Source organism: Cinclus cinclus, chromosome 2 (assembly GCF_963662255.1).
Source record: "Cinclus cinclus chromosome 2, bCinCin1.1, whole genome shotgun sequence".
Lineage (NCBI taxonomy): Eukaryota > Metazoa > Chordata > Aves > Passeriformes > Cinclidae > Cinclus > Cinclus cinclus.
In genome coordinates this window covers 103,397,296-103,422,078 of record NC_085047.1, presented here as the reverse complement: position 1 = coordinate 103,422,078, position 24,783 = coordinate 103,397,296, and the positions used below count along the sequence as shown (strand labels likewise).

The 24,783-nt window shown below is 37.1% G+C and overlaps 1 protein-coding gene across 4 annotated transcripts in view; it reads right to left on the bottom strand.

The window, feature by feature from the left end:
- CNKSR2 (connector enhancer of kinase suppressor of Ras 2) overlaps positions 1–24,783 on the bottom strand; it is a 202,976-nt gene that overhangs the window by 127,758 nt on the left and 50,435 nt on the right. For all 4 annotated transcript variants that reach the window (XM_062515145.1, XM_062515146.1, XM_062515147.1 and 1 more), the window contains exons 4-5: positions 15,946–16,033; positions 1,171–1,212 (exon numbers count right to left, since the gene is read on the bottom strand). In XM_062515145.1, the coding sequence (XP_062371129.1) occupies positions 1,171–1,212; positions 15,946–16,033 (130 nt within the window). The remainder of the gene's footprint in view (positions 1–1,170; positions 1,213–15,945; positions 16,034–24,783) is intronic.

Here is a 24,783-nt window from a genome sequence, read left to right as displayed (position 1 = left end):
TACAATCCTGTCTGCCAATCTGTAAAAGGTATAATAGTGTATACAGATGTCAGAACTCTCAGCTTTTACAGCTACAAGCATGCTTTGAAAACCAGGCTATATACATAGATTTCAAATGCACAGCACTTCAACTTTTGCCAAGATTATACAATAAAAGACTTTATTACTTAAATACTTGCAGAGGTCAACCTAGCATAGATGATGACGTCAGCCTCACTAAATTTGCTAATTTTTTAGGTCTCACACCTGAAAAAATGTTAGTGAAACTTAAAAATACAAGGATACTTTTATTCCACATCACTGTGAAACTGAAGCATCAAAAGCTTACAGAGTTCAGCCTTCCAAGTATTTCATACAGGTACACTATAAATTAAATAAATAACAAAAAGAAGTATTTCAACATTTACTGGGAAGCTCACCTAAAAAAATGCAGTATCTTTTAGCTTAAGCTCTGGTAGTAAGAACAGCAAGATATCAAAACCTACCTGAATGTGGAATAAATTAAACTAATTCATTGCTCCCCCTTAAAGAGATTATCTTCACTTCTAACTTTTAACACACTGTGGGTTAACTTAATACTCACAAAAGCTCAGTCACAACATGAAACACAATTTAATACCTAAAATTTGGGTGCAGCTCTCAGACAAGTCTTACTCAAGCTTTCGACTCTCTATGCATCAGTCTTTCAAACTCATCGTATATTCCAATGCCCTGATAACTTTTTTGATATATTTACCATAAATAGCACTAAAGATTCTTGGAAGAGACTACTGAATTTATGCTGACAATTCAAAAGGAAACACTGCATTAATTTTCCTATCATTAGGCTATCTCCAGGGTCCTATGAGGAATAAAGCTGTATAAATTTAGCTACATCACTAACAGAAACAGAAATAAATTATTTCATAGACGCCTAGGAACCATCTCTCTCTCAAAAACCATTCTTCTTCTAATCATAGTTTACAAATAACATATAGGCCTGAGCCAGACAAACACAAACCCTTTCAAAGCTCTTGACCTAGTCACAAGTAGTTCCATAAATGCACTCAGTTATACCCAGCCTAGTCAGTTATCAAACTGGCACAGCATGCAAAAAGCACAAAATACACAGCTCTAAAATTCCATGTGGTCTATATAAACTTTGTTATTGGAAATCCAAATAGTACTCACCACATGAAGAATTTTGTTCTCTGTTTCATATACTGTGCAATCCTGAAAAAGTAAAACAGAAAAAGCAGGTTAAATTGGTCCAATCATTTTCCCTTCCTTGACTTATCCTTAAAAGAATTTAATTGAAAGGTCTTTAGCATGAAACAAAGCATTTCAAAGACTTAGACAGAACAGAAAGAAAGTGTGAAGCTACCACCGAACGGAAAGGAAACACTGGTAAATGTTTATTCTCTAGTTCTAGTTGTTTCCTTCCTTGAGACAGACAATACTCTCTCCATTTTACATGCTTTTGGCATGTACCAGTTAGTCACATGTCTACCACTTAAGTGTCTTCCACCAGCCATCCCTGAGCACGGACAAGAATGACCTGCTTCTGATGGCAACACTGGAAAACAGAGATATCAGCAGCAGTCTAAAGAGACCCAGATGAACAATTCTTGCTGAGGTGAACTGACATTTTTGCACACTGCTGAAGGGAAGGAAACCCTTGGTGGAGGGGGAAGAGGAGTTGAACACCCTGAACAGGAGAGAGGAGAAACAGCTCATACAAAGCACACAGGAACCATGAGGCTCACAGTGTGCTGGGACAGCTGTGCATCGCGTTATCTCAGCTTCCATCAGAAAGGCCACCAGATAGGAGACTGGGACTGCAAAAGTTTTTTTTCCTGACAGAATCTCAATAGATATAAGGAAATTGAATTACCAAGGCAGAGAGCACATGAAATGCAACCAATATTGGTGAAAGTACCACCCTTAAATTCATTCAGGAGCTGCAAGTTCTGTTTAGAACAGATGCTTTATATCCACATGAAAGATGTGACTAAGTTTTCATGTTCGAAGTCTCATTTTAAAATCATTTTATCCTGCTAGAAAACCTACTTTTTATATTCAACTGTTTCAAAAAAACCCAAAAACTTTTAACCCATGCAACACTTCAAGTGTTACTCAGGCAAGAAAAGTCAATGTGTTCTTAAGCTTTATATAAAGCCACCTATGCAGAAGTAGCAGGTTGATCAGGAAGCATTTTCCTAATAACAGCTGTTGGCATTCAGGAAACATTTGCCAGTAAGCATAGCCGGAAAGAAAATCTAACACATTTAATTATATGCAGACATCAATGAAGTATTTGCAATCTTAGTAGCAAAACACATATTTCATTGTTATATGTGGAAGAGCATGTAACATTTTCAATCTGGATACGTCTATTTTCTGCATGGTTGCTTATGAATCATTCTACAAAAATAGCAGGAAGAGACAACAGCATTTATATTACAGGAAAAAAGTTCACTTAAGCAGACATAATTGCACTGGTAATAAGAAGAGTTTACTATAAGTTTAATGAGTTTAAAGAGGATACTGTTTGACGGTTTATTACAAACAAGAAAGCAGTGAATAACAGAGAAATACTGCTAAATGACTGAATTGAAACTCCCCTGTGATCATGAAGGAAGCCAAAGAAATATGCTTTCTTCTGACAAACCACAACTATATATAAAAAAATAAAATATTTCTGAATCCAAAAAAGATAGTAAAACAAGTGAGAAACATCTCAGGCATCTAGTCTATGAATAGATTCACCCTAAATCTCTCTCCTCAACACACAATTGCCTATAAATTGGGTAGAGGAATTGCTAAACAAGTTCATCCCATAGCAACAGCAGGTTGTTGATACTACATCTTCACATTCAAGCAAGAGAAAAATTAACAGTTCAGTAAACCATAAAAGACAGAAAGACTGAAGGACAGCAGATGCAATACTAAAGTAAAAAAAAAAAAACAATTCCAAAATACACTTTTTCTATACATGAATGACATCCAACTAAACATAATTCAACCATGAACTCTGGAAAACATGCAGGAATGTCAAAAACTATGATGGCAACCCAGAGCAGCCCTGTAGTCTAGGATTCAAAGAAACCTAGTTCAAGGTCACCAAGCTGATCCCTGAGGGCTGAGACTGCTTCTGAACAACCCTGGGGCAAAAGCCACATGCCACTTTCTGTCATAGGGAACACTGCTGCCTTGTGCTTTATTCAGCAAGGGCTGAAGATAACTGTGCCCACAAACACCCCTTGGCTGGAATGGTAAGGTTTACTGCTTATTACTGGGGACCTTTACCATTTACAGCCATTGCTTTTTCATACCCATTTCATTTCACCTAAAAGAGCTTAAAGCACTTGAGAACTATAAAAAGCCTCTAACTATGCAATTAGAAATAAATTTTTATTCTTAGTACCATACCACCCACACCTGGTGAATATCTTTTTCTTCCATACAAGCTTGCATCTTACTCCTGGAAGATTTTCTTTAATACCTGTTTAACTAGCGTATCAAAACATTGCAATTAAGGTAAGAAACATATCATATGCATGTTTAACACCAACTTTTTTTCTACTTTAGAAAAGCACGAACACACACAAAAATCTGCAACCAAACTTCACTCCTACACAAGCTAATTTTCACTTAGTTAAACCAATACTGTGATTATCCATGAACTGAAATACACAGTTACAGCAAGGAGGAGATTTATTACTTCTACCTGTTTATTCTCTGAACTTTGCATGTAAATTCACTGCCACACTATAACTACAGCTAGGCTATGTGATCTTCTAACCAACCAAACAAAACTTCAGCTGAAACACTGTAAAGTTATCTCCCAATTGTGGATTATTTTCTAAAACATTAATGACACACATTGTTAATAAAGCAACAAAAGTTGTGTTAATTTACATTTCCTTAATATGTAGTCAAATACAGGCCATTAGTAGTCTAAGGAAGAAAAATGGCAGAGTGTTCACAAGAAAACTGAGAGAAATAAAAGGGAAATACAATGGAGTAACTTTATGACTAGTATCAGATCTTCATGGTCACTCTTTCCAGCTTTGCCTCATGCATAAAAATGGCAAAAGAGATCCTTGTCATCCAGCTGGAACAAGGCTAAAATCCTATAAAAGAGAGAAATAAGAGCTCCAATCAAGGAGAGGTTCTTCTGCATTTTCAACCTCTGTGTAATTTCAAAACCTAATTTTAAGACTAGCAAGACCTACACTACACTGAGAGGCATTGCTTACTTCTTCCAGAAGTTCTAACCTTCATAACCAAAACTTCCCATGGTCTCGACAAAAACGATTTTAAGTTGTATCTGCACAGATCCTACCATAATGTAGGACAATGCTAAGGACATTTAAAGTAAACCTACTGAATCAGACAGCACTGACTGGTGGCAACACTGCAAAATGTATGCATCTCACCCATCCCACCCCAGGCACTGTTGGAACAAATCAGACATGAGACAACACATATAAAATACAAGTATCTGTGGACTTTTTTAGTTTTCAAAAGTAGTGTTTATGATGCTTTATTTCCCCTTCTTTTCTTTCCCTTCTATCCTTAGTATTTTTTAAAAAAATTTGTCTTGGTATCTCACAGAAGTGGAGAATGGGATCAGCTAATTACACCAGTACTTATCCTTTGCTTTCTTTGCACCACATTGATTGAGTCTTAACTCAAAATGAAGAACTGAAATACAGACAACCTGTCAACTCACCCTACTGCTCCCAAGTCCCACGGATTATAAATGTTCACACAGTTCTCCAGTACTATAACTATGGGATAAATATTCTGCAGAAATTTTCTATTTTTGCATCCGTATGATCTAGTTTACAAGTCCAAGTCAGCAACCTGTCAAATTACCTACTGCAATTACCTGTCAAACACTTCTCTCAGGATATTTGCAGTCTATAATCCTAAAACTTTCCATCATTATTACCACTACTACAACTATTATTACTATTATTCATGGTTTTGCCATGTATTCCAGGCAGCTGATGCACTGCACTCCTCTTGGCAATCTTAAGTTCCTGTCAACTCCGTAACTTGAAAACAAAATTATGCTAGTTCAGAAAATGAAATACATACATAGAAATAGTCAATGGATTCAAAAAGGGAGAAATGCAGAAATACATGCATTAAATCTTTCACCAACATTTAAGCATTTCTAGTAATCCTTAGATCAGAATACTCAAGAGATGGCATGGACTCCTTTCACTTTTATTTTTTTGTTCAGTAGAATGCTTTAGCTGCTCATGTATATGCAGTCATCCTAATTTATTTTTTCCTATAAGGCAAGGCAAATTCCTAGGCAGAACTGATATAGAAGCAGACTACTTGACTTTCAAGAACAAACCCCAAATGTCACAATTGTCAGGTAGCATATTAACCCAAAAATGCCCTTTGTAGATTCATATGACATTAGCATTGCCAAAAAAGCAGTTTGTGATATTGATTCAAATGGAGCAACTTGTGAAGAGCAAGGGCTTGCCATGAAATCATTAATTCTCTGGATAGCTTTTATGATGCTTGCGGTGGAGCTTCACTTATCTCTTCACTTTGTTTTTCTCTACAGTCCAACTGACTTCACAAGAAGCTAATACACATAAGCATGTTTGTGAATACTGTGCTGTTTCTTCCAATATGTTGCAGATAAAAACGTAGGTAATTGAATGTAGGTAATTGTGTTAGGAACACCATTTTAAAAGTGGTAGTAAAATTATCAGTAAAATGCATGAGAAATCCCATGCATCTTCCATGTCTAGTTTTAAGAGGGCTAGATTTTACGTATGGCTTAAAAACATGTCTGATAGAATTGCTGTCACCATTGTTTTTCAAGTCATCCAAAATATTCTAAGCTATGAAACTCCAGTTTTCTTTTTGTAGCAAAAATTATGAATTACATGATTGCTTAAAAGAGGGTTCAGACTCTCATGAATTGCCAAACCTTTGGCATAAAACTCTCTTGAGCAATGTAGCCATTGGTTGGAATTAAACCAAACCATCCCTTAAATCCCTTTGCTTCTCAAATTGATTAAAAGTGTAACTGAATATTTTAATAGCAGTGTAAGTCAAATGGATGACCTGTTGGTCTTGCTACTTAGCAACAATAAAAAATAATTAACTTGAGAATGACCACTTGAGATCACAACTTCCAGCACCTTCAGTCTTAGTACTGCAAAGCAAGTTGCTCTGGCTTCAAGGCACCTGTTCAAGGGTCACTAGGTCTAAGGAATTTATGCCATTGGCTCTAGAAGGGCTCATTCGGTTTGAATTCTGTCCAATTCAGCTACATCAAGAGAGCCACAAGACTGAGGTTTGATGGAGTCATCACTGAAGGTTCTCACAGAAGTTCTAAACAATAATGGTGACAAAGTCTAAAGCTTGGTCAACACATGAATGTGGCCAAAGTTTTATAACCTTTAGTGTGCTTTCATTCATTACTATCCTTTATCATTTTTTCCTCAGACAAAGACACTGGTACATAGTTTCCAAACAGGTACAAGGGTAAGATAGATTGAATTCATCTAGCCTTTCACTAATTAGAAAGTACATGGAAAATATATATCTAATACAGCTGATGGCAGGAATAAGCAATGATAGCTTTGAAACAGTAAATTTGAATGATACGCTAAAATGGTTTGGCTGGAAGGGACCTTAAAGATCATCTAGTTCCTACACCCCTGCCATGAGCAGGGATGTCACCACTAGACCAGGTTGCTCAGGGCCCCCATTCAGCCTGCTCTTGAACATTGCCAAGGATAGGGCATCCAAAGCTTCTCAGGACAACCTGTGCCAGTGCCTCACCACCCTCACATTGAAGAATTTCTTTCTGATATCTCATCTAAAACTGCCCTCTTTCAGTTTAAAGCCATTCCCCTCCTTGTCCTGTCACTACATGCCCTTGTGAAAAGCTCCTCTCCAGCTCCTTTGTAGCCCTTTAGGCACTGGAAGGCTGCTTTTAAGGTCTCCCTGGAGCATCCTCTTCTCCAGGCTGAACAACCACAATTCACTTGGCCTGTCTTCATAGCAGAGGCATTCCAGCCCTCTGATCATCTTTGTGATGTCCTCTAGACTCATTCCAACACATCCACATCCTTCTTAGGGTAAGAAGCTCCATCCCAGAGCTGGATGGAACACTGCAGGTGGGGTCTTGCAAGAACAGAGTAGAGTGGGGTAATCACCTCCCTTGACCTGCAGCCCCGGATATGGCTGGCTACGACAAAATGCTGTGTTCTGTAGAGCATGATGAGGAGAAAACTGATGGATATTATGGAACCTTGCTTAGACTGTGATTTACAGGTATGTCTGGGTAATTACTGGAATAACAGAGTACAAACTGGCAGATATACAGCTCTGTCCAACCCCCTTGAAAAGTACAAGGAACAAAAAAACTTAAATGCCCCAAAAGCTACAGAAGCTGGTACACAGCTGGCAACATGCTAAAAAATAAGAGCACAACAGAGTCAGTGGTTTCCAGATGAGCTTTACCACGTCTTATATTTTAAAAGGTCTACCATGTCTTTGGATACAAAAGGTACGGACCCTGAGGACACTGAAAACTACAAATGTTCAGAACAGAGAGAGGGGGAAAGGAAATACCTTTCTTCTGTCTCTTACCTAACTAAAATGCAATAGCATCCTCTAAGCTACACAACACCCAGTGCTTGTACAGGTAACCTTGGCTGCTGCCACACAAAATTAATTTTTAAAATTATACACTGTATTTCTAAGTAACCATTCCAAAATAGGCTATTTCCATTGCTTTCTTTCCACTGGGCTGCTCAAAAAGTCTCCCATTATGGCTGTTTCGACTGTGACAGTCCTGGGGAGCTCAATCCTCAACTCTCCCCTCTTCTGCAACCTCTTCCCTATTGCTCAGCAGCCTCCTAAAATCATGCTGCTTTAATTACCATCTCTGTGCAGATGAGTCACAGATCTCTCAGCCCTTCTGTTCACATTCACAGTTCAGAATCTCCTTCTGGATATTTGCCACCAGCTCTAACACAGGATGCTGAAGAGCTGAAATCACGTTTCTTCCCAAACGCTCCCTGTTCCCCCTTTCTTTCCCCATCTCTGTCAACAGCTCCACCACCTTATGTCCCACAAGCTCACAACCTGGGTGCCATTTTCAACTCCTCTTCACTTCCCACACAAATCCTGTCGATTTTATTCCCACTGCGGTTCAGAAATATTTGCTTTCTTTCGCACTTATGCTACAGTTATTCAATTTCTGCAGTTTCTTGCCACTGGGTCTATAGCATCCTCATTCTACTGTAATTAATTCCCTTCCCCTCCACACTGAAGTTAGAACTCATCTGAACCTGCAGAACCCACTCAGTCCTCGCCTGCTGAAACATGAGTAAGAACTGAGAGAAGTGGAAAAAAGCAGAATGGTGAGCAGGCATCATAGTGAGAGAAGGAAAAAAATCTCTATTGGGAAAATACAATGCAACTTACTAAATAAAAGCTACAAAAAAGGACATTTCTTATGCAACCTACACAAATGCTTCTAGAAGTCTAGAGCCTTTCCCTGAAAATGCAATAAACCTGCAATACTTTCAGTTCATAACCCTTATGTACAAACTAATAGCAACTACCCAGATTACTGAATATAGAAAATTGCTTTAATTTTATTTAAACAATCTGTGTGGAGTGGCACCTATCACCATAGTAACAAAATACTTCATGTAGAAATTTAATGCAACCTATATAAATCACCCACAGACGAAGGAACTACTGGGAAAAATTGCTTGCTGGATTAAGAGAGATGCAATAGGTACACTAAGCTCTTTTAGTCTATCTTTCTGAAGTAATTTTCCATTTCCAATTATTTCTCCCTTCTGTAAAAGACATCATGTTGCTTTCCCTGGGGATCTGGTCACATATTAATTCTTTCTTTGCTTGTAGAGAGCTACACCTCTTCCTTGTTTCTAAAATGAGCCAGTACACTATTCAGTCAGAAACCAGAAACAGTATTTCAGCACCAACTAAAATAATCACTGATACTTGCTCATACATATATCTTGCAGAATCCAAGTGCTTACATGGTCCAAGTAAAATTTCAGCTGCTCAGATGATTTCTGTGATTGGTGACATTCTCAGCAGGCAAAAAAATATCCACTGAAACTATCAACAGATAAGAGAATGGAACTGAGGAAAAAATCGTCCATCCAAAGGAAAAAAAAAAAAGAAGTCAAAACATTTCCCACACCTCTAATAAGCCTCATGCATTCAAAACTATTTTATTATTGGCATGCAAAATAGAGCTTGTAGCACAATGTATTGTGCAGTTCATAACTTTTCAATGTCACTTCCAAGACAATTTAGAGGTAAATAACTTCTTCATTTTCCAGTTCTGCTTTTCCTCTAGTACTGTCATGGTAAATAATTCTGGTTTTAAAAATACAACTGCAGTAAAGTATTTAATATTTTATATTTGCCTATGTGGTTATCTTGCCAATAGAAAAAATTAAATTTATTGAACTGAAAAAAGTAATAATATTTAGGTAGACAGCATTCCAGGCTCAGCTACAACTTTGATGTTTCATATTGGATCACCTGAAATGTATGTATTTGTAATGGATTTAAGCAAACAAAACACACATATTCCTGAAATAAGATAGACATTACAGTAATCTATGCTTATGGCTCTTACTAGCTACTTAGCAACACACAGGAACTCACTGTAGTGAATGGGAATCTTGCTTCAGTGTACCTGGTTACAGAGACTGCCCTGCCTCTGGGAAGGGAGATCAGTTTCCAAAGTAAAAGAAATGCAGAGTCTCAGGCTTCACATCAACTGAGATGATCAACATAATACATCATCATTAATCATGAAATCTACCATTTATAAAGAATTACACAGTAAGTGTGGCATATCCTCCGTGTGCTTCTATTCAGATGAGACTGTAATGCCACTCAGTGTGCATGGACACAGTGCCCACAGCAGTCTAATAAAAAAAGCTTTTGTTTAAAGGAAACAAGATACGAAACCACATTTTCTCTCCTGTCTACACTTTATCCCAGTTTTCACCAGCTTTCTGCTACTTTCTGCATGTGGTTCCATAGGCCCTGACTCCTTCAGCTGTCACCTTGACTCACTCAAGCTCCATTTCTCAGATAAACTAAATGGTGCACCGGTTTACCAACATATACCCTGCCAAGTAGAATACTCTTTTTCCACAAATTATCCTGCTTTGTGTTTCACTTGTCCCCATGTTCAGAGACTGTCAATCATTAATCTGGAAGAAAAGCAAGAAAACACACCCAAAAGAAGCCTCAAAATAACAAAACAAGCCAATACCAACTAATTTCGGCTTTCTAGTTAGTAAGTATTTTACATGTGAAGCAACCTTGAGTATTTTGGTGCTTTTTGGTTCTGCTTTTTTTTTTTCCTTCCATCCCCTAGGAAAAGAAATTACTTTCTCTGAGAATGGAAAAGAAAACAAATTCACCTTTACAGGGTGGCAGCTTCATAAGCTACTTTGAAAATGTCACATCACAGACATATGCAGCAGTACACAACTTTAGGAAGAAAACCCCATACCTCTTTACAGCACCTATCTCAATGAGAACTAATGAGTCATCAAATTTGTTCTAGTAGAGGTTCATCCCAATAGACTATTATTGACATTTTAATCTTCCATCTATTCCATGCCTAATTCCATTCAAAAAAGCACTTCAAAACTTACATCAAAGGAGAATATATATACAAGCAAGCCATTTCAAGGGGAAAAAGCCTATATAATCAAATAGCAAAAACAAACTACCAGAATCAGAAAAAGGCATCAATGCAAAGTACCTTAGGCACTTTTTACATTACAATAAATTACATCTGAAATGTTCCATAAAGGTGTGCTTTAAGATAAATAAGATACTCTATTATGAAAAAGAGAAAAACCTTGGTAAAGAGCAAAAATTGAAACTATTTGGATATAGCTTCTTGTAAACAAACAACAGTTTCATGCTTCCCACAATCCTTTAGTTTCTATTTTATACTATATATACATTATATGCATTACACATTGCCTTTTAACAGTGAAGAGAACAACTGCACAGATTAATATGCATCCTGAAACATCACTGCTGAGAGCTGCTCTGAAACCTTTACAACAGAAAATCTTGCATAAGAGCAGCACTTGAAGGATATGAGTCTGAATTCCTTTCAGAATTACTTACAATGAGTTATAATATTCTCATATGAAGACCCTTCGGATTTCACAAACATAGTGAGATATTGCCTGTAAGTTGTTTTCAAGATGAGCTATTTAGTTATAACTTTCCCCCACATCTATCTAGCTTGCACACTTACCCCACTTACAAGGTACCCCTTGTACCTGTACACTTAGCCCTTACTTGAACACTTATTAAAAATTGGGTGTTTTGTATGAACAGTGTGCTATGCATATACATAAAAAACTTCAAGAATGCGGCTAGCCTCCACATCATTAAGTATTTTCATCTAAAAAAGGGGGAAGGAAGGGATTATTACTAAAGCAGGCTAACAAAACTTTTTCTGCAAGCATTTGATAATAAAGTTGGGATGCAAAGAACAATGCAAAAACATAAATAAAAAAAACTTTAGAATTTAAAATGCAACTGTCTCCAGCAAACACATCTTGCTTTGAAAATGCTACAATCTAGACATGCAAAGCAGCTTTAATGATGATCCAGTCAAAGCTTCACACCACTAAACTATTAAAATCATTTTATAAGCTAGATTCCTGAGGTAATTAGCAATTTGGTATGACCTGAAATTTCAAAATTTTAAGCTATATTTAGTGAGTCCTTAAAGTCCTTAATAATTAGGACTTAAAAACAAAAGTGAGGAATTGTGACAGAAAAGATTATATGAGAGATAATTTGTAAGACTGGTACTCAGGATATTAATTACTCTTCATTCATTAATTTGATATTGTTCTTAACAAATGAATAGAACCACTTTATATTACTGCATTTGGATTCTGAGTCAGAGCATGGGATCTAAGAAGGTAAATTTCTGTTTTATCCTTTTAGCTGGAAAACAAGCCTGAACTTGCATTTCTCAGTCAAACTTCACATTTAAAACATTCCTCTTTTGAGTTTACAACCATGTGATTACAAAACTTAGTGTCATACAAAATAGTGCATTGCCCAAGAAAAAATGTGTGATCCTTTTCAATATCTTTTATCTGAAAAACAACCATGGCTAATCCCATCAGAAATATCCTCTGGGATGGGGATGCGTCCATTGGACAAGGGATATATGGATGCTTTCTTTTATGTATCTCAAATGCCTTTAAATGGGAAAAAAATTCCAAACCTCCCAGCCAAAGCAGTGCACAGAGAACCTCTGTATGCTCTATAGCACAGCTTTTAGCTCAAAATCACAGGTGCCCTTAAAGTCCAGACACTGTATTTGTGTACGATTATCTTGGTCTCTCTTTGCTATCTTTCATCCTGGCTGCCACCTCCCAGATTGCATCACTCAGGTTCTCACCCTGTGTCATCCAAAATCTGAGGTTACCTCCAAAAGTTGCTCTGAGACAGTTGATGTCAAAGTGTGCTCTGTGACAACAATGCAAGACAGATCCACACCACCCAAGTGTCTGCTCTCCACCTCCACCCCAGTTATACAGCACTGATTCCACCACAGCTCTTCAAAGAGATCTTTTTAGACAGAGAATTAAATGCAGTGAAGCTTTTCTAAAAGGAGTGTTTACAGGCCTACAGCTATGCTTCTACTGGAACATACTCCTAAGCAAATCCCACAAGACACTAAAGATGCAAGATAAACATCACTGGTTTTAAAACTAAATAAACACTGCAAATCATTGTGAAAGCTGATTAAGGAAAGTAAAAAGCATGTGATGAGGGCTACTAATGATCACTACTAAAGAGCAGTAAAAGAAATAAGAGTGTTCAGCAGCAAACTTTTCTTTAACCATCTGGTAACTTACAAAGTCAATACAAAATTAGACTTTTCAGATATTCCCAAGATTTCCAGGGTTCCAATTCTAAAGAAGAAAGCTTCTTTACTGAAACCTTCATGAATTTCTGAGGAATAAGAGCACTGAGAATGATAATAAAAGCTATCTAAGGATTGCCGAAGAAAGCAAGAAATTTTCTGTTCCTTAAAGTCATCAGTGTAGCTACTGCTACTTTTCTAAACCAAAATGAGAACACTCAAAAGGAGCAGTTCTTGGCAACCTCTGAAGCTGAATAACCCAACTATGTAAGTCAACAACAAGACTTCCATGAACACCATCAAGACATTCTGTCATGCTCCTCCTGATACACATTTGTGTCTGGAACAATTCTGTCGACACAAATCTGAATTCATGAATGAAGTAAATGGGAACAAAGCACAACCCAAAACAATCTCTCTCACACATACACACACACAACCTGTCCACCCATAGCCCTTTAATATCCATCCTGTACCATAGAGAAAGAACAGGCTTTTTTATGCATAGCAGAGGAAACAAAGTACAGACAATTCTCAGCCTTCAATTCCTACAGAGAGGCAGATATGTGTAGGAGAGAGAGTGCAAGGAAATGGTATTAAAAATAATAAGTCACATGGATTTGTTTGTTTTTAAATCCTTTTCTTTCCTCCAGTTTTTGTGCAAGGAAAGAGTTTATTATAAAAATGAACAAGAATGAAAGCCCTGAATTAGAGAAACCATCAGCAATGAGGACAGTATTAAGAGTCAAAACCTGCAGGAATAGGCTGTGAAACAATATCCAAAAAATCCTAAGGGGGGTAATAAAAAATACCTAAGCCAAAATAAAGTAGCTGCATAGAAGCAGATGATCAGTGCAGGTTACAGTAATAACTTGCAGTGGTCTGAAGGACCTGCCCTCACAGGCAAATATCCACAGCACACTGGCCTGTCAGGCCTTGGACAATGTGCAACACACATAGAAAACTTAATAGTTAAATAATGCATGTGTCTTCCCACATTTCATTCCAAAATCTGACTCCAACTTTTCTTATTATTTATAGGTCAAAACACAGACACTCAATAGGTTTTCTTAGACTTCATCCTTGTAAGAGTGATACAATACTGTCATTTTGCTTCATTATCCATCCAGCTCTGATAATGAGGGGGACACAACCCAATATAATTTAATTCTACAAAGACGTATGATATTACACTTAGCTTCAAAATGTGCAGAATAATTCAAACAAGCCATCTAAAGTTTAGCACTTTTTGTTCTTCATCTTGACTAAAGAATAATTGTTTTGGTTTTGGTTAATAATCTGAACATCGACTGTAACTTAACACAAAAAAAATCCTGATGGAACTCAGATACTGACGTTCGATTTTTAAATTTTACAAAAGTCTCTAAAAAGTTCAACTATATTAGAAATGGACAGACATTTTATAAATAATATATAAATGTATACTTTTTATAAACCTTTAAGTATGATAAGAAGCTGTTCACTACCATTAAAAAGAAAAATTGCAACACTGCCTTCTGTAGAGTTTTCACAAAAAAAGTAAGCTAGTAAGGTACTATAAAATACTTTGCATACAAAAGAAAACAAGATTCTGAGACAGAAAAAACATGTGATGAGGTGATATTGAAAGATTTAATTTACAGAAAGCAAAATAAGATTTCTCAGTGTGTTTAGTGAGCATATTAAAAAAACAGCAGCTAAGAAATTTTGAAATTCTACATTGGAATGCATTTGTTTTAAGTAGAGCTCAAACCACATGTGTTTGAGACTACTAATGGAATTTTTCATTATCATTCTTCTGAATACAGCCCAATTCAATTTCAGTACATGCCTAAATTTAGGCACATAAATGCTCCATTTGACTTCAAAGTGTGGATTCATTAACTGCTTTTTCATTGCAGAATTATGTCGTTTTTGGAGAAAGTAAAATTGCTGTTCTCCAAAGGTATTAAATAGTAACATTTACTCTCATTCACATTGAAAAATATACATAAGAGAAATCTCAACCTACACCATGGTGAATTAGCAATATCATGGATCAGGATGAATTTTTAAGATGGATTAATATTGACCTAATTCCTGGGCAATACAGCTGTGGTTGCTACTTTATGCATGTTCTCATTATTAGGGGACACATGAAAATTGATCATCACTATCTAAAGACAATAATGCAGAGCTACTGTGGAAAATGACCAGTCTGGAGAGCTGGGTCAGAAGTTTAGCTTTTCTTACTTTGGAATGGTACTTGTGAAAAATCACAAAAAGTCTCCTCAGTGCTCTTACCTAGCCCACGCTCTCCCTTTTTCTCCACTCTGCCTTCTCAAGTGCAAACAATCCCTCAAACTTCTGCTAGGCAGCAAAGAGACTTTACAGCTCAGCAGAACAATAGACAAGCATAGAGACAGACCTAAACCACACACAGAAGGGTAGGGAAGGTTCTCAGGTTTGCACTCCCCAGTGAAGCTCATTAAACAAGTGCTTCTCAGTAGCTACTTCTGGATTTCTTGAAGGCAGGATGTAAAAAAATTGTATGTGTATCAAAATATTCTAAGCCCCCTCGTTTGCTGAAGTTTGTATCATCTAAACACATTTCAACAGGTGTTTACATGATACGAACTTCAGGAAAGACAAGATTACTAAAGTTCAGTATATACAGACCTTCTGAACCAGAGAGGTAATTAAAATTTAAAGACAAAATATAAGAAATTAAATATATAAATTATCAATTAATATCTCATTCTACAGTGATTATATTATACTAGAGAACCCAAGATAAATATTACTGCTGAGATATGCAGAGCCATATACACAGCACAACACAAACTAGTACTATAAAACCAGAAAATAATTTTTAAAAAGCATTTACTAAATACTAGTATTCCCTTATTTTTGTTGGACAATGATATATAGTCATGGTTAAACAAAATTGTGGGGAAAACAGTAATAGCCATTTACAGTTCAGGAAAAAATAAACTGCTAAGCAGACTGTCTCATACCTGTTGTACTATTGTTGTTAGTTCCAGACAGAGTTGTATGACATTATTTCTTGTTACTGAGTAATCTGTGACAGCAGCAAAAGGTGATCTAAAAATAAAAGAAAAAAAAAAAAGAAGTTGAATAGCACTAGCATATATCCACTTGCAGTTTTTAAGTTCTGCTTTCAGAAATTCCATTTATTAAAGCATTATTTCTAACAGCTTACTTCGGGACTGCCTTTACTCCCCCAGAAGCCCACCTGGCCTCTGCACTGGTTTGGGAATACCCTTATAGAGACAGCCAGAGGCACTACTTCCTCCTGTGATATGAATGGTGTCCAGATGTGAATGAGATCAGAGAAACTTTTGACTGATTCACTGGGATTCTTGGGATTTGATCTAGTATCTGGTGGAAGTAGTAGAGGGAGACTCAGAGTAAGCAGAATCTTTATCTAGAGGGGGAAACAGCATTTAAAAGCAGAGATGCATCAATGCTGAGAAGTGGTTGCAAAGCCTAAACTGGAAGCACAACCCAACAGGCACACACACTATACTACAGTCAGAACTGCTTAGTGAAATGAACAGTGTATTCCAACATTCACAGACCTTATCTACAGGTGTCCTACACTTTAAAAACTTCACATTAGGATGTTTAAAATGCTTGCCTACCTGGGAGTTTGCTTGCTTTCTAGAGGCACTGCTAAAACGTATTTGGTTAGTGAAGCTGATTTGTGTACTACAAGCTTCTCGACCTATAAACTCATATATATGACCTATATTCTTTATACAAGAAACAGCCAAACACTAGACAGGACGGTTATTTTTTCTAAGAGGGGTCGTGTACTTGACTTTATCTGTGTTACAAATGAGGATTTTATGGGTATTATTACCATCACAAAGATGGAATTTATCCCTAATATACCTGCTTCAAACATTTAAAACAAAAAACAGGTGGTAATGTGGTTGTCTTTAAGTTAGGATGGGTGACTAATCCCTTCCTCAACTAGATTCTTTCATCATTTCACACACAGCTGCATATACCTTGAAGAGTTTTACAGCACTGTTTGGTATTATGCCTTCCTTATTTAAGCCTGAAGACATTTCCAGTACAAAGAATTTTGCTAGAAGCAAGTTCAAATGATAGCTGTAAATTCTCTGGTTCTGCTGGTACTAACGGGTTTCTAAATTACAGTAATTCTAAACGCAGAATTACTGGCATTTTAGTGCAAGCAGATTTGGAATTGTCCATTAATAACCCCATGTGAACTCCCCTATCTGATGGTTTCATCTCACGGTCTCTTTCTTCTCCAGGGCTCACAATCCAGCCCTGATGGTTCATAAGACAGCATTAACTCTGAGGTGCATAATTAAGTCTACCAGCTTTAGTTTTATGTAATACATCACACGACATACACTTTCTGCCTTTATTTTCTAGGGAGAAAAGTGGTACATTCTTTTAAAATGAAAGTACAGGCATTGGAAGCTAAGGTAAGTTCCCAAAGGTGCTTTATGAAAGTTACTGGACATAGATATACACTCACAATTCAGAGTCCAAATTTTCTACAACATATGACAACTACAATGGAGGTACACACTAGAGCAGACCAACCCACCGGCACACCCAGAGATTATTTCTGAAATTTAGGAGACACATGAGCGCATTAAAGGATGAAAGGTAACTAACTGCTTGGTTATGAACCATAACCAAGTTCAAGACATATTTGGACAATGCCTTCAGGCACACAGTGCCCTTCTTGACATGTCCTGTGCAGGGTCAGGAGTTGGACTCAATGATCGTGATGGGTCCCTTCTAACTCAGGGTATTCTGTGATTCTCTGATAATTGTGTTTAAAGTACATTAGTCAAGATGTACAAAACCTGATTTTTCTTTCCATAATCGTAACTGTTGAGGTTCTAAATTCCACCTGAAACCTTGATTTAAAAAGGTCATGTTCATTTAGGTACTTACTTTCATTGAAGAAGAATGGAATCAAACCAGAAAATGGTTTTATTTTACTTTAATTATGGGTGTTAATACAATTTAATCCTGCAATTACACAACTGGAATCTATTTGACATTTCACAGCCTCCAGCATTTCTCTAAACAAAATCACACAGTAGGCTTTGGCTTCTCATACCGCATCATCCTCCCTCATACTTTTGTAATTTAGTTTGGTTTCACAGTTCATGAGGAAAATAATGGTATTTTTTACCATCATTACTCTTAGTGAAGATCATTACAAATATGCCCCAAATAAACTTTGTCGACTTTAAAGAACAGGGAAAGGGACTGAGACATTACTCATTTTAGCTACATTTAAGTTATCACAGTGAAGACTTACTGGCAACAGCATGTCAAGCAGGCAGCAAGGGTGTCAGTAGGAGGGAGGAGACTACTACAAATAACTAAGATGTTAGATTTTGAGAAGTGCTTCACAACCTAAAAAGATAAGGAGACAGGTCCATGATTTATATAAACTCTGCTCCTGCAGAAAATCTAAGGGATCCTCCAATTGTCTCCTCTGCAGGTCTCTGTAGCTTTTAAACCAACTTCCTTGCACCAATTTCTGCACATGTCTCTCTGGGGTACTGCTGCAAACTGGACCAGTAAAATTGCAATTCCTTTTCCTCTCCCTTCGCAGTTCAGACTACATCCCTGGAGGCAATCTGCATGAACAATTACACAGCCAATACTACATAAGCAGCTGGAAAAATGGTAAGGGCCTCTAAATATGTGCCTCCAAAGGAAATGCATTTTGGTATTCCATCTGAAGCCTCAACTTCAGAAGGCAAAGTCCAGCAAGACTTAGTGTAACAACATGCCAACAGTTTCAATCAAAACAGCAGCAGAAATTTCACTGCAGGATCACTGACCATGAGAGACAGTGTAAGATACCAATTTGACAAAAAATCTCTTCATTGGCAGTACACCCACTGTTTATAATTTTAATACAGCACAGTATTACTGACTGTAAATAGATGAATCAACTTGTATAAATGCAAATAAAGCCTACATGTACTATAACTTCAGGTGGCTGCTAAAACACTTTCCTCCTCAAGACACGTGCCAAGTATAAGAAATTCCCTGTTTAATTAGACAACTCTCCACTTAAAAAAAAAAATTCCTTGGCTTGGCAGTGTCATTTCTATCACCTTGCAATTTCTAGGCTTTTCTTTCGAAGCCACATTTTTCACAGTCCCTTGGACCTCCAGGTCTGAGGTACCTCATACAGCTCCAGTAAAGAAAATTCCCTAAGAAAAATATTTTTATTTTCAACACATACACTGTCCAATTCAGTGTTTTTAAATTTAAGCAGTAACCAAAGAACTGCCTTGGACTAGGGCCACATCTTGCCCCCATTTCTGCTGTAACACTGATCTCAGTGTCTCACTGTCTCACCTCTCACAGTCATTTCCAAGATGATCTCCATACACATTTCCCTCTTTGTGAGACATTTTTTACTGTTTCTCTTGTAATTCATTAGTTCTTCCTTCAAAACTGTGATTTGCTTTGCAACACCCACATGAAAACACCTTTGTAGCTCCACAGCACTCCTACCTGACCACATGCCCTTTCCACTCACTTCCTCTTCCAAACCTCTGCTGGTTTCCCCTTTTTCATCATTTGTCTAAGCCTTCAACACCTGATATCTTAAGGAAAACAAATTTACACAATCACATGAATGCTTTTACAAACACATGCAGGGGTGGTTTTGCCTTTAGGCTCACATTTTCTCCATCCTTCTCCTTTCCAACACTTGAAGCCATTAGTCATTTTCAAACCACTTTCGCAAATGAGTGGGTAATAGGTTTCAAGGATAATTAAGTTCATAGATGCTTTGTGATCATGAATACAGCTGGAAAAGTGGGAACATCTAAATTTTTCCACTGTGCAAACCCACATTGTGAACCTTTACCTTATGAGACATGAGGCCAAAATGAAGACCTTCAAAACATCTCATCCACAGGGAAAAAACATTGGTGCTTACTTTTGGTTTGTTTTTTTTTTTAACACCAAAGTAAATCAACTTCAATGCCCTGATCTATTGGACATAAGGTCTTTCTAAGAAAAGGCATGAAAAAGCTACTGGTTCTTTTCACACTATTTTAAACAAGTGTTTGACATAAATAATCTAACACCTCTGAAATGCGAATTTGTTTATACACATGTAACATAGGCTGCAACACACATGCATGTGTATACACTTTTATGAATTGAGACCTAATATGCATTTTTAGCAGTATCAGCATCTTTCAGAATGAAAGAAAAAATTATATCATCAAACATTCATTCATGAAGCCACCCTGAAGGACTGGTCGAAAAACCAGCCACATAAACATACTACAGCTAATTCCATCACAGAATTAAGAAACAATACAATTTAACAGCTATTAATAGTCACAACTACTGACAGCACATGAAGAAAAATCCTTCAAAAACAATTAAACATTTGTGAAAGGGATGCGTACCCTCAGTATTTCTACATTACCAACTTTTTTTTGTCCTCATATGCTTTAGCCTCCTCATCTGTGTTCTTCATATAACATTAAGGGAAAATAATACACAGAAATAACAATTTCACTTGAAAAAGTTGCAGTTTGGACAAATACAGACTGCTGTTAGTAAAAGCATAACCCAAACCAAAAATTAATTGTATTTCACTACTAGCTGTCATACTGAGATATAGCAATAGGCACTATGAGAGGTTTAAAACCAGTATCATACTTATTTTAGCATGCTAACAAGGGAAAACATCCTCAGAACCTTTTGGTTAAATGTAATAGTCAAAAATCTTTGAAAGACAGAGGCAACCAAAGCTGTAATATAACTCAGTCTTCAAATTCAACATATTAAAAATCTGAATGGACACTAATTTTGTATTTACACTGTGCCTAAGCCATCTCAGATTCACAGTTTTAGGCTTTCATGAAACATACATTTCATTTGTACTTCTAATGGAACTGCTTTGTGCAAAATCACAGAAGAATGCAGTAAAATTCACACTGGATAAAGGAATTCATCGAAGGAGTGCTCTATTAAACATTTACAGCTGTTGCAGGAGCACAATACAGTTAAGTACCATAGCATTCTGAGGCAGCACTTACTGACAGGTTTGGTATACCATTCTAACCACCAAAAAAGGGAAATGCATAAAGGAAACAAGATTCAAAGGTTTTAGACTAAAATCCAGTTGACAGATAGTGCAACACTGGTGTGTTGAGCAAAGGATCGCTAAATTCTTTTGTTTCTTTTGCTTGGGTTTTCATTTGTTTGCTCCCACCATCTTGTGTGTAAAGCAGATTCACATTCAGAACAAGTAATAACCAAGCACAGCTAACAGGACTGTATGAAGCCTCTCTAATAAAGGAGACTCTAAGCCAGTAACACTTCTTTGTAAGTAAGAAGTTATGGGCTTGCAAACAATGGACCTCTTTACTTGAATCTACAAAACAGTCACACCATAAACATCACCAGGGCTCATTCACCAAAAACAATGAAGCAAAGAAACCCAGCTGAACACATTCTACCTGCAATGGAAGGAAATGTACGCATTGAGTATGTCACCATGGTGAAAAGAAGGACATCCATTTTGGAGTGGGGAATGTGTTCTCCTACTACAATGCTTTCATACAATGCAGACTTAAAGGGTGTGCTAAACCTGAACACCTACAATTATTCAGCCATAAACCAAGAGCATTTACATCATTGCGGGCTGCACTTCTCTGATGCATCAAAGTATCACCAAAAAAAGCCCATGGTGCAAGGCTTGGAGATCCTGTTTTGCTGCCAGCCACTGAAGCATTCAAATGTCCTCAACTTCAGGCACAGATTTGACTTTTATTTAATAGGATTTCTGTATAGATACAACTGCTTTGCAGAATTGTAGTGATTTATGCCCAAAATAATTTGCCCACCTGAGACTTAGAAGTTACAGGATTACACCCCACTACCCTGTGAATGATCCTACAAGCAGACCTAGACTTGCCGAAATGCCTTTTTACTGTGAAATTTTACATTTTGTTATTTCTGTCAACAATTTTGCCATACATTTTATATAACCAACAATTTCTTTTTACAGTTAGTTTTTTTTGTTCACCTTATTTTTACATTTTGTTCATGTACCATGCGTCCAGACAGCAGTAGTAAATTAATCAGATGGATGCACATTTGTCAGCCTGCTAGCTTTTCTCTGGCCACAGCACTGAAAGTCTTGAATGCAGAAATCAATCTCCACCAAATCTCTTTGTTCCTCCTACTTAGACTGCAGTGTAATCTGCAGCAGCAGTTTAAGTTTGTTATTTCCAAAAAGGGGATCGTGCTAGTGTGAAAAACAAGAGCTACAGAAGACTCGCTGTGAAAGACATAAGAATCTCTGCCCACACAGATGGCTGAGTCAAACACTACACTAAAAAAATCCAGTGGTGCTTGACAAATCCTAATTCACGACCATTAAAATCTGTGACACAACAGACACAAAATGTTGTAGTTGTTATCTCATGGGAAGTTGACTGTATTTTCTTAAATTCTTAAAAGATAAAAATAACATGGTAGCACCACATTATCTTAGTGCCTCTTTAATAAGGACTCATATAAAGCCCTAAAAACAACCAATCCTTCCTCATTTCTATTCTCCAAGTCTGTGTTTATAGTTCATATAGCTATTAGCCCTACTGTTACGATCCAAAATATTCTCTTTTTGCTGTCTAAGATATATGTCATATAAGGAGTCCTTGCTTCAGATAACATGGCCCAAACACTAGACTAGACAGGAAGAAGGCCAGAAGCACAACTAAGAATTCTTTTCTTGTTTAGTGCAATCTGCAGGAAATACAGATTTCCAGGGATTTTGGTTGCAAAGACAACAGCGTGAGGTGGAGACAAATGAAGAGAACATATTAAACCAGGAACAATGTGTAAGGTGACATCACCAGAAGTTTGTGCTGGCAGAGAGAGAAGAGAAATGGGAAGAGACAGAGCTCATGAAGCTGCCATCAAATGTCACCTCAGTTCAGGTTTGCTAAGGATCCTTCCTCTTCCACAAAGAGCAGTACAGCTCTTCCCAGTCAAGACTACAGTAATGAGCTGTACCTGTTAAATCCAGCTGTCCAATAAAAGAAAAATGTATGAGGCACAGTGGGACTTGAAGAGGAACAATGAGGCGCTTAAAGGATTGGCAAAATCCTTTTGCTCCTAAGGCTGTCTTCACTTTGCAGTGACTTCTGACTCATGAGGAGACAAACTCAACACTCAAAGCTGTGCCAGCTTCCGAAGAACATACAACCTTCTGCCTCCCTGTCCAGTGGTCTGCTAAGATCTGGGAGAAAATGTATTGGATTAATCAGAGCACCCTTCATTCAGGACTCACCATGTTTTCAGTACTGCAATCAATAGGTATCAGCAAATTAGTAGAAAAGAACTGAGTTGTGAGTACAGTACAAGACCTGGCTGTGTCCCAACCAGAGAGAAAGCTACTTATAAGCACTGGTAAATGCTCTGAACTTGGGGCTCAGAAGAATTTTCTGGTATCCCTATGATGTCATTGCTTTTCAGTTTATGCTTGCCTCTAGACAACAACTGGGAAGTTTTCACTGGTGTCATTGAAGATGCAAGTAAAACTGTTAAAATCCTAACAAAATTTTGTTACAGATGGAAAAAAGTAGCTTCAGCTCTCAAAATCATTGAAATGTTCATGTTGCTTTTAGATCATGAAAGCCATGGATGGATAATGTATACATTCTACCAAGTTTTTTCCAGGTGGACTGCTTAATTTCAATTCCAATTAAATGTGCAGATACTACTGGACATACTAGCGCACAGAAAAATTTACTTTTATGAGGTTAGAAACAGCTTTATGCCACAAAACTGCAACACACTCATAGTGCAAATCCACAGTAGTGAATTTTAAAAAGCAATCCTAATTTAGCTACACAATTTTAAATATTCCTCACCAGGATGTAATGAATCAGCCTCATAAAAGGCAGAAGAATTTCCAGGACTCTGACATATCAGAGAAAAAGGAGGATAAAGAAAGGTGACATAAATTATTATTCCAAAGAATACAACTTTCATGAACTGCAGGAGTGAAGACTGAACAGAACTCCAGTGATTTATCTGTAAGTCTAGAAGACCTGATTGACTGTAATTCCTGAGAAGCTTCACAGGAGATATTTCAATGCCAAGTTGCTTTGAACATCAGGTAATAGTTTGTTGCCACAGCCTGAAGTGTGGGTTTCCATCTGTCTAAATTATGTTACACGTCAAGTAGAAACGCATCCTCTTTTCACACAAGATTCATGGCTTTTCAAGAAGGCACCTATCTTGTCAGGGAATTTGCTTGGAAGAGTTTTAAGATTAGGGAGAGAGTATAAAACAAAAGGTTATTAAGCTATGAAGTCTCCTGAAAGAGGATACATTTTGTGGGCTGAGAAAGCAACTGAGGAAGTTAAAATTACACTCAAACATATCAGTGTGATGACAGTTTCATTACAGCATGTTATTGGAGAATTATTTCATGTTCCTCAAAATCCTCAGACAACTTATTTTGAAAACAGAATTTTCTATTAAGTTTTCCAGTTCATAAATGAAACTAAATCAAAAGACTTTTAAAGCCTGGCAATAAAAAGTACCCTAATTTTCAGTAAAACTCACTTTCTGACATACATTTGGAAATAGGACTGCTCCAGGCAAAGACCTGGAACAAAGAGTGTCCTTGGATCAGCCCAGCACAGTAGCACTGCAAGAGTACAATGAAAGTAACTTAGCAAATCACAACTATCAACCTCCTTTAGATAATTGTGCCAGGTCAAACAAGTTCTTCAAGGTCTTAAGTATCCCACAGAAGCATCATAAACAGAGCA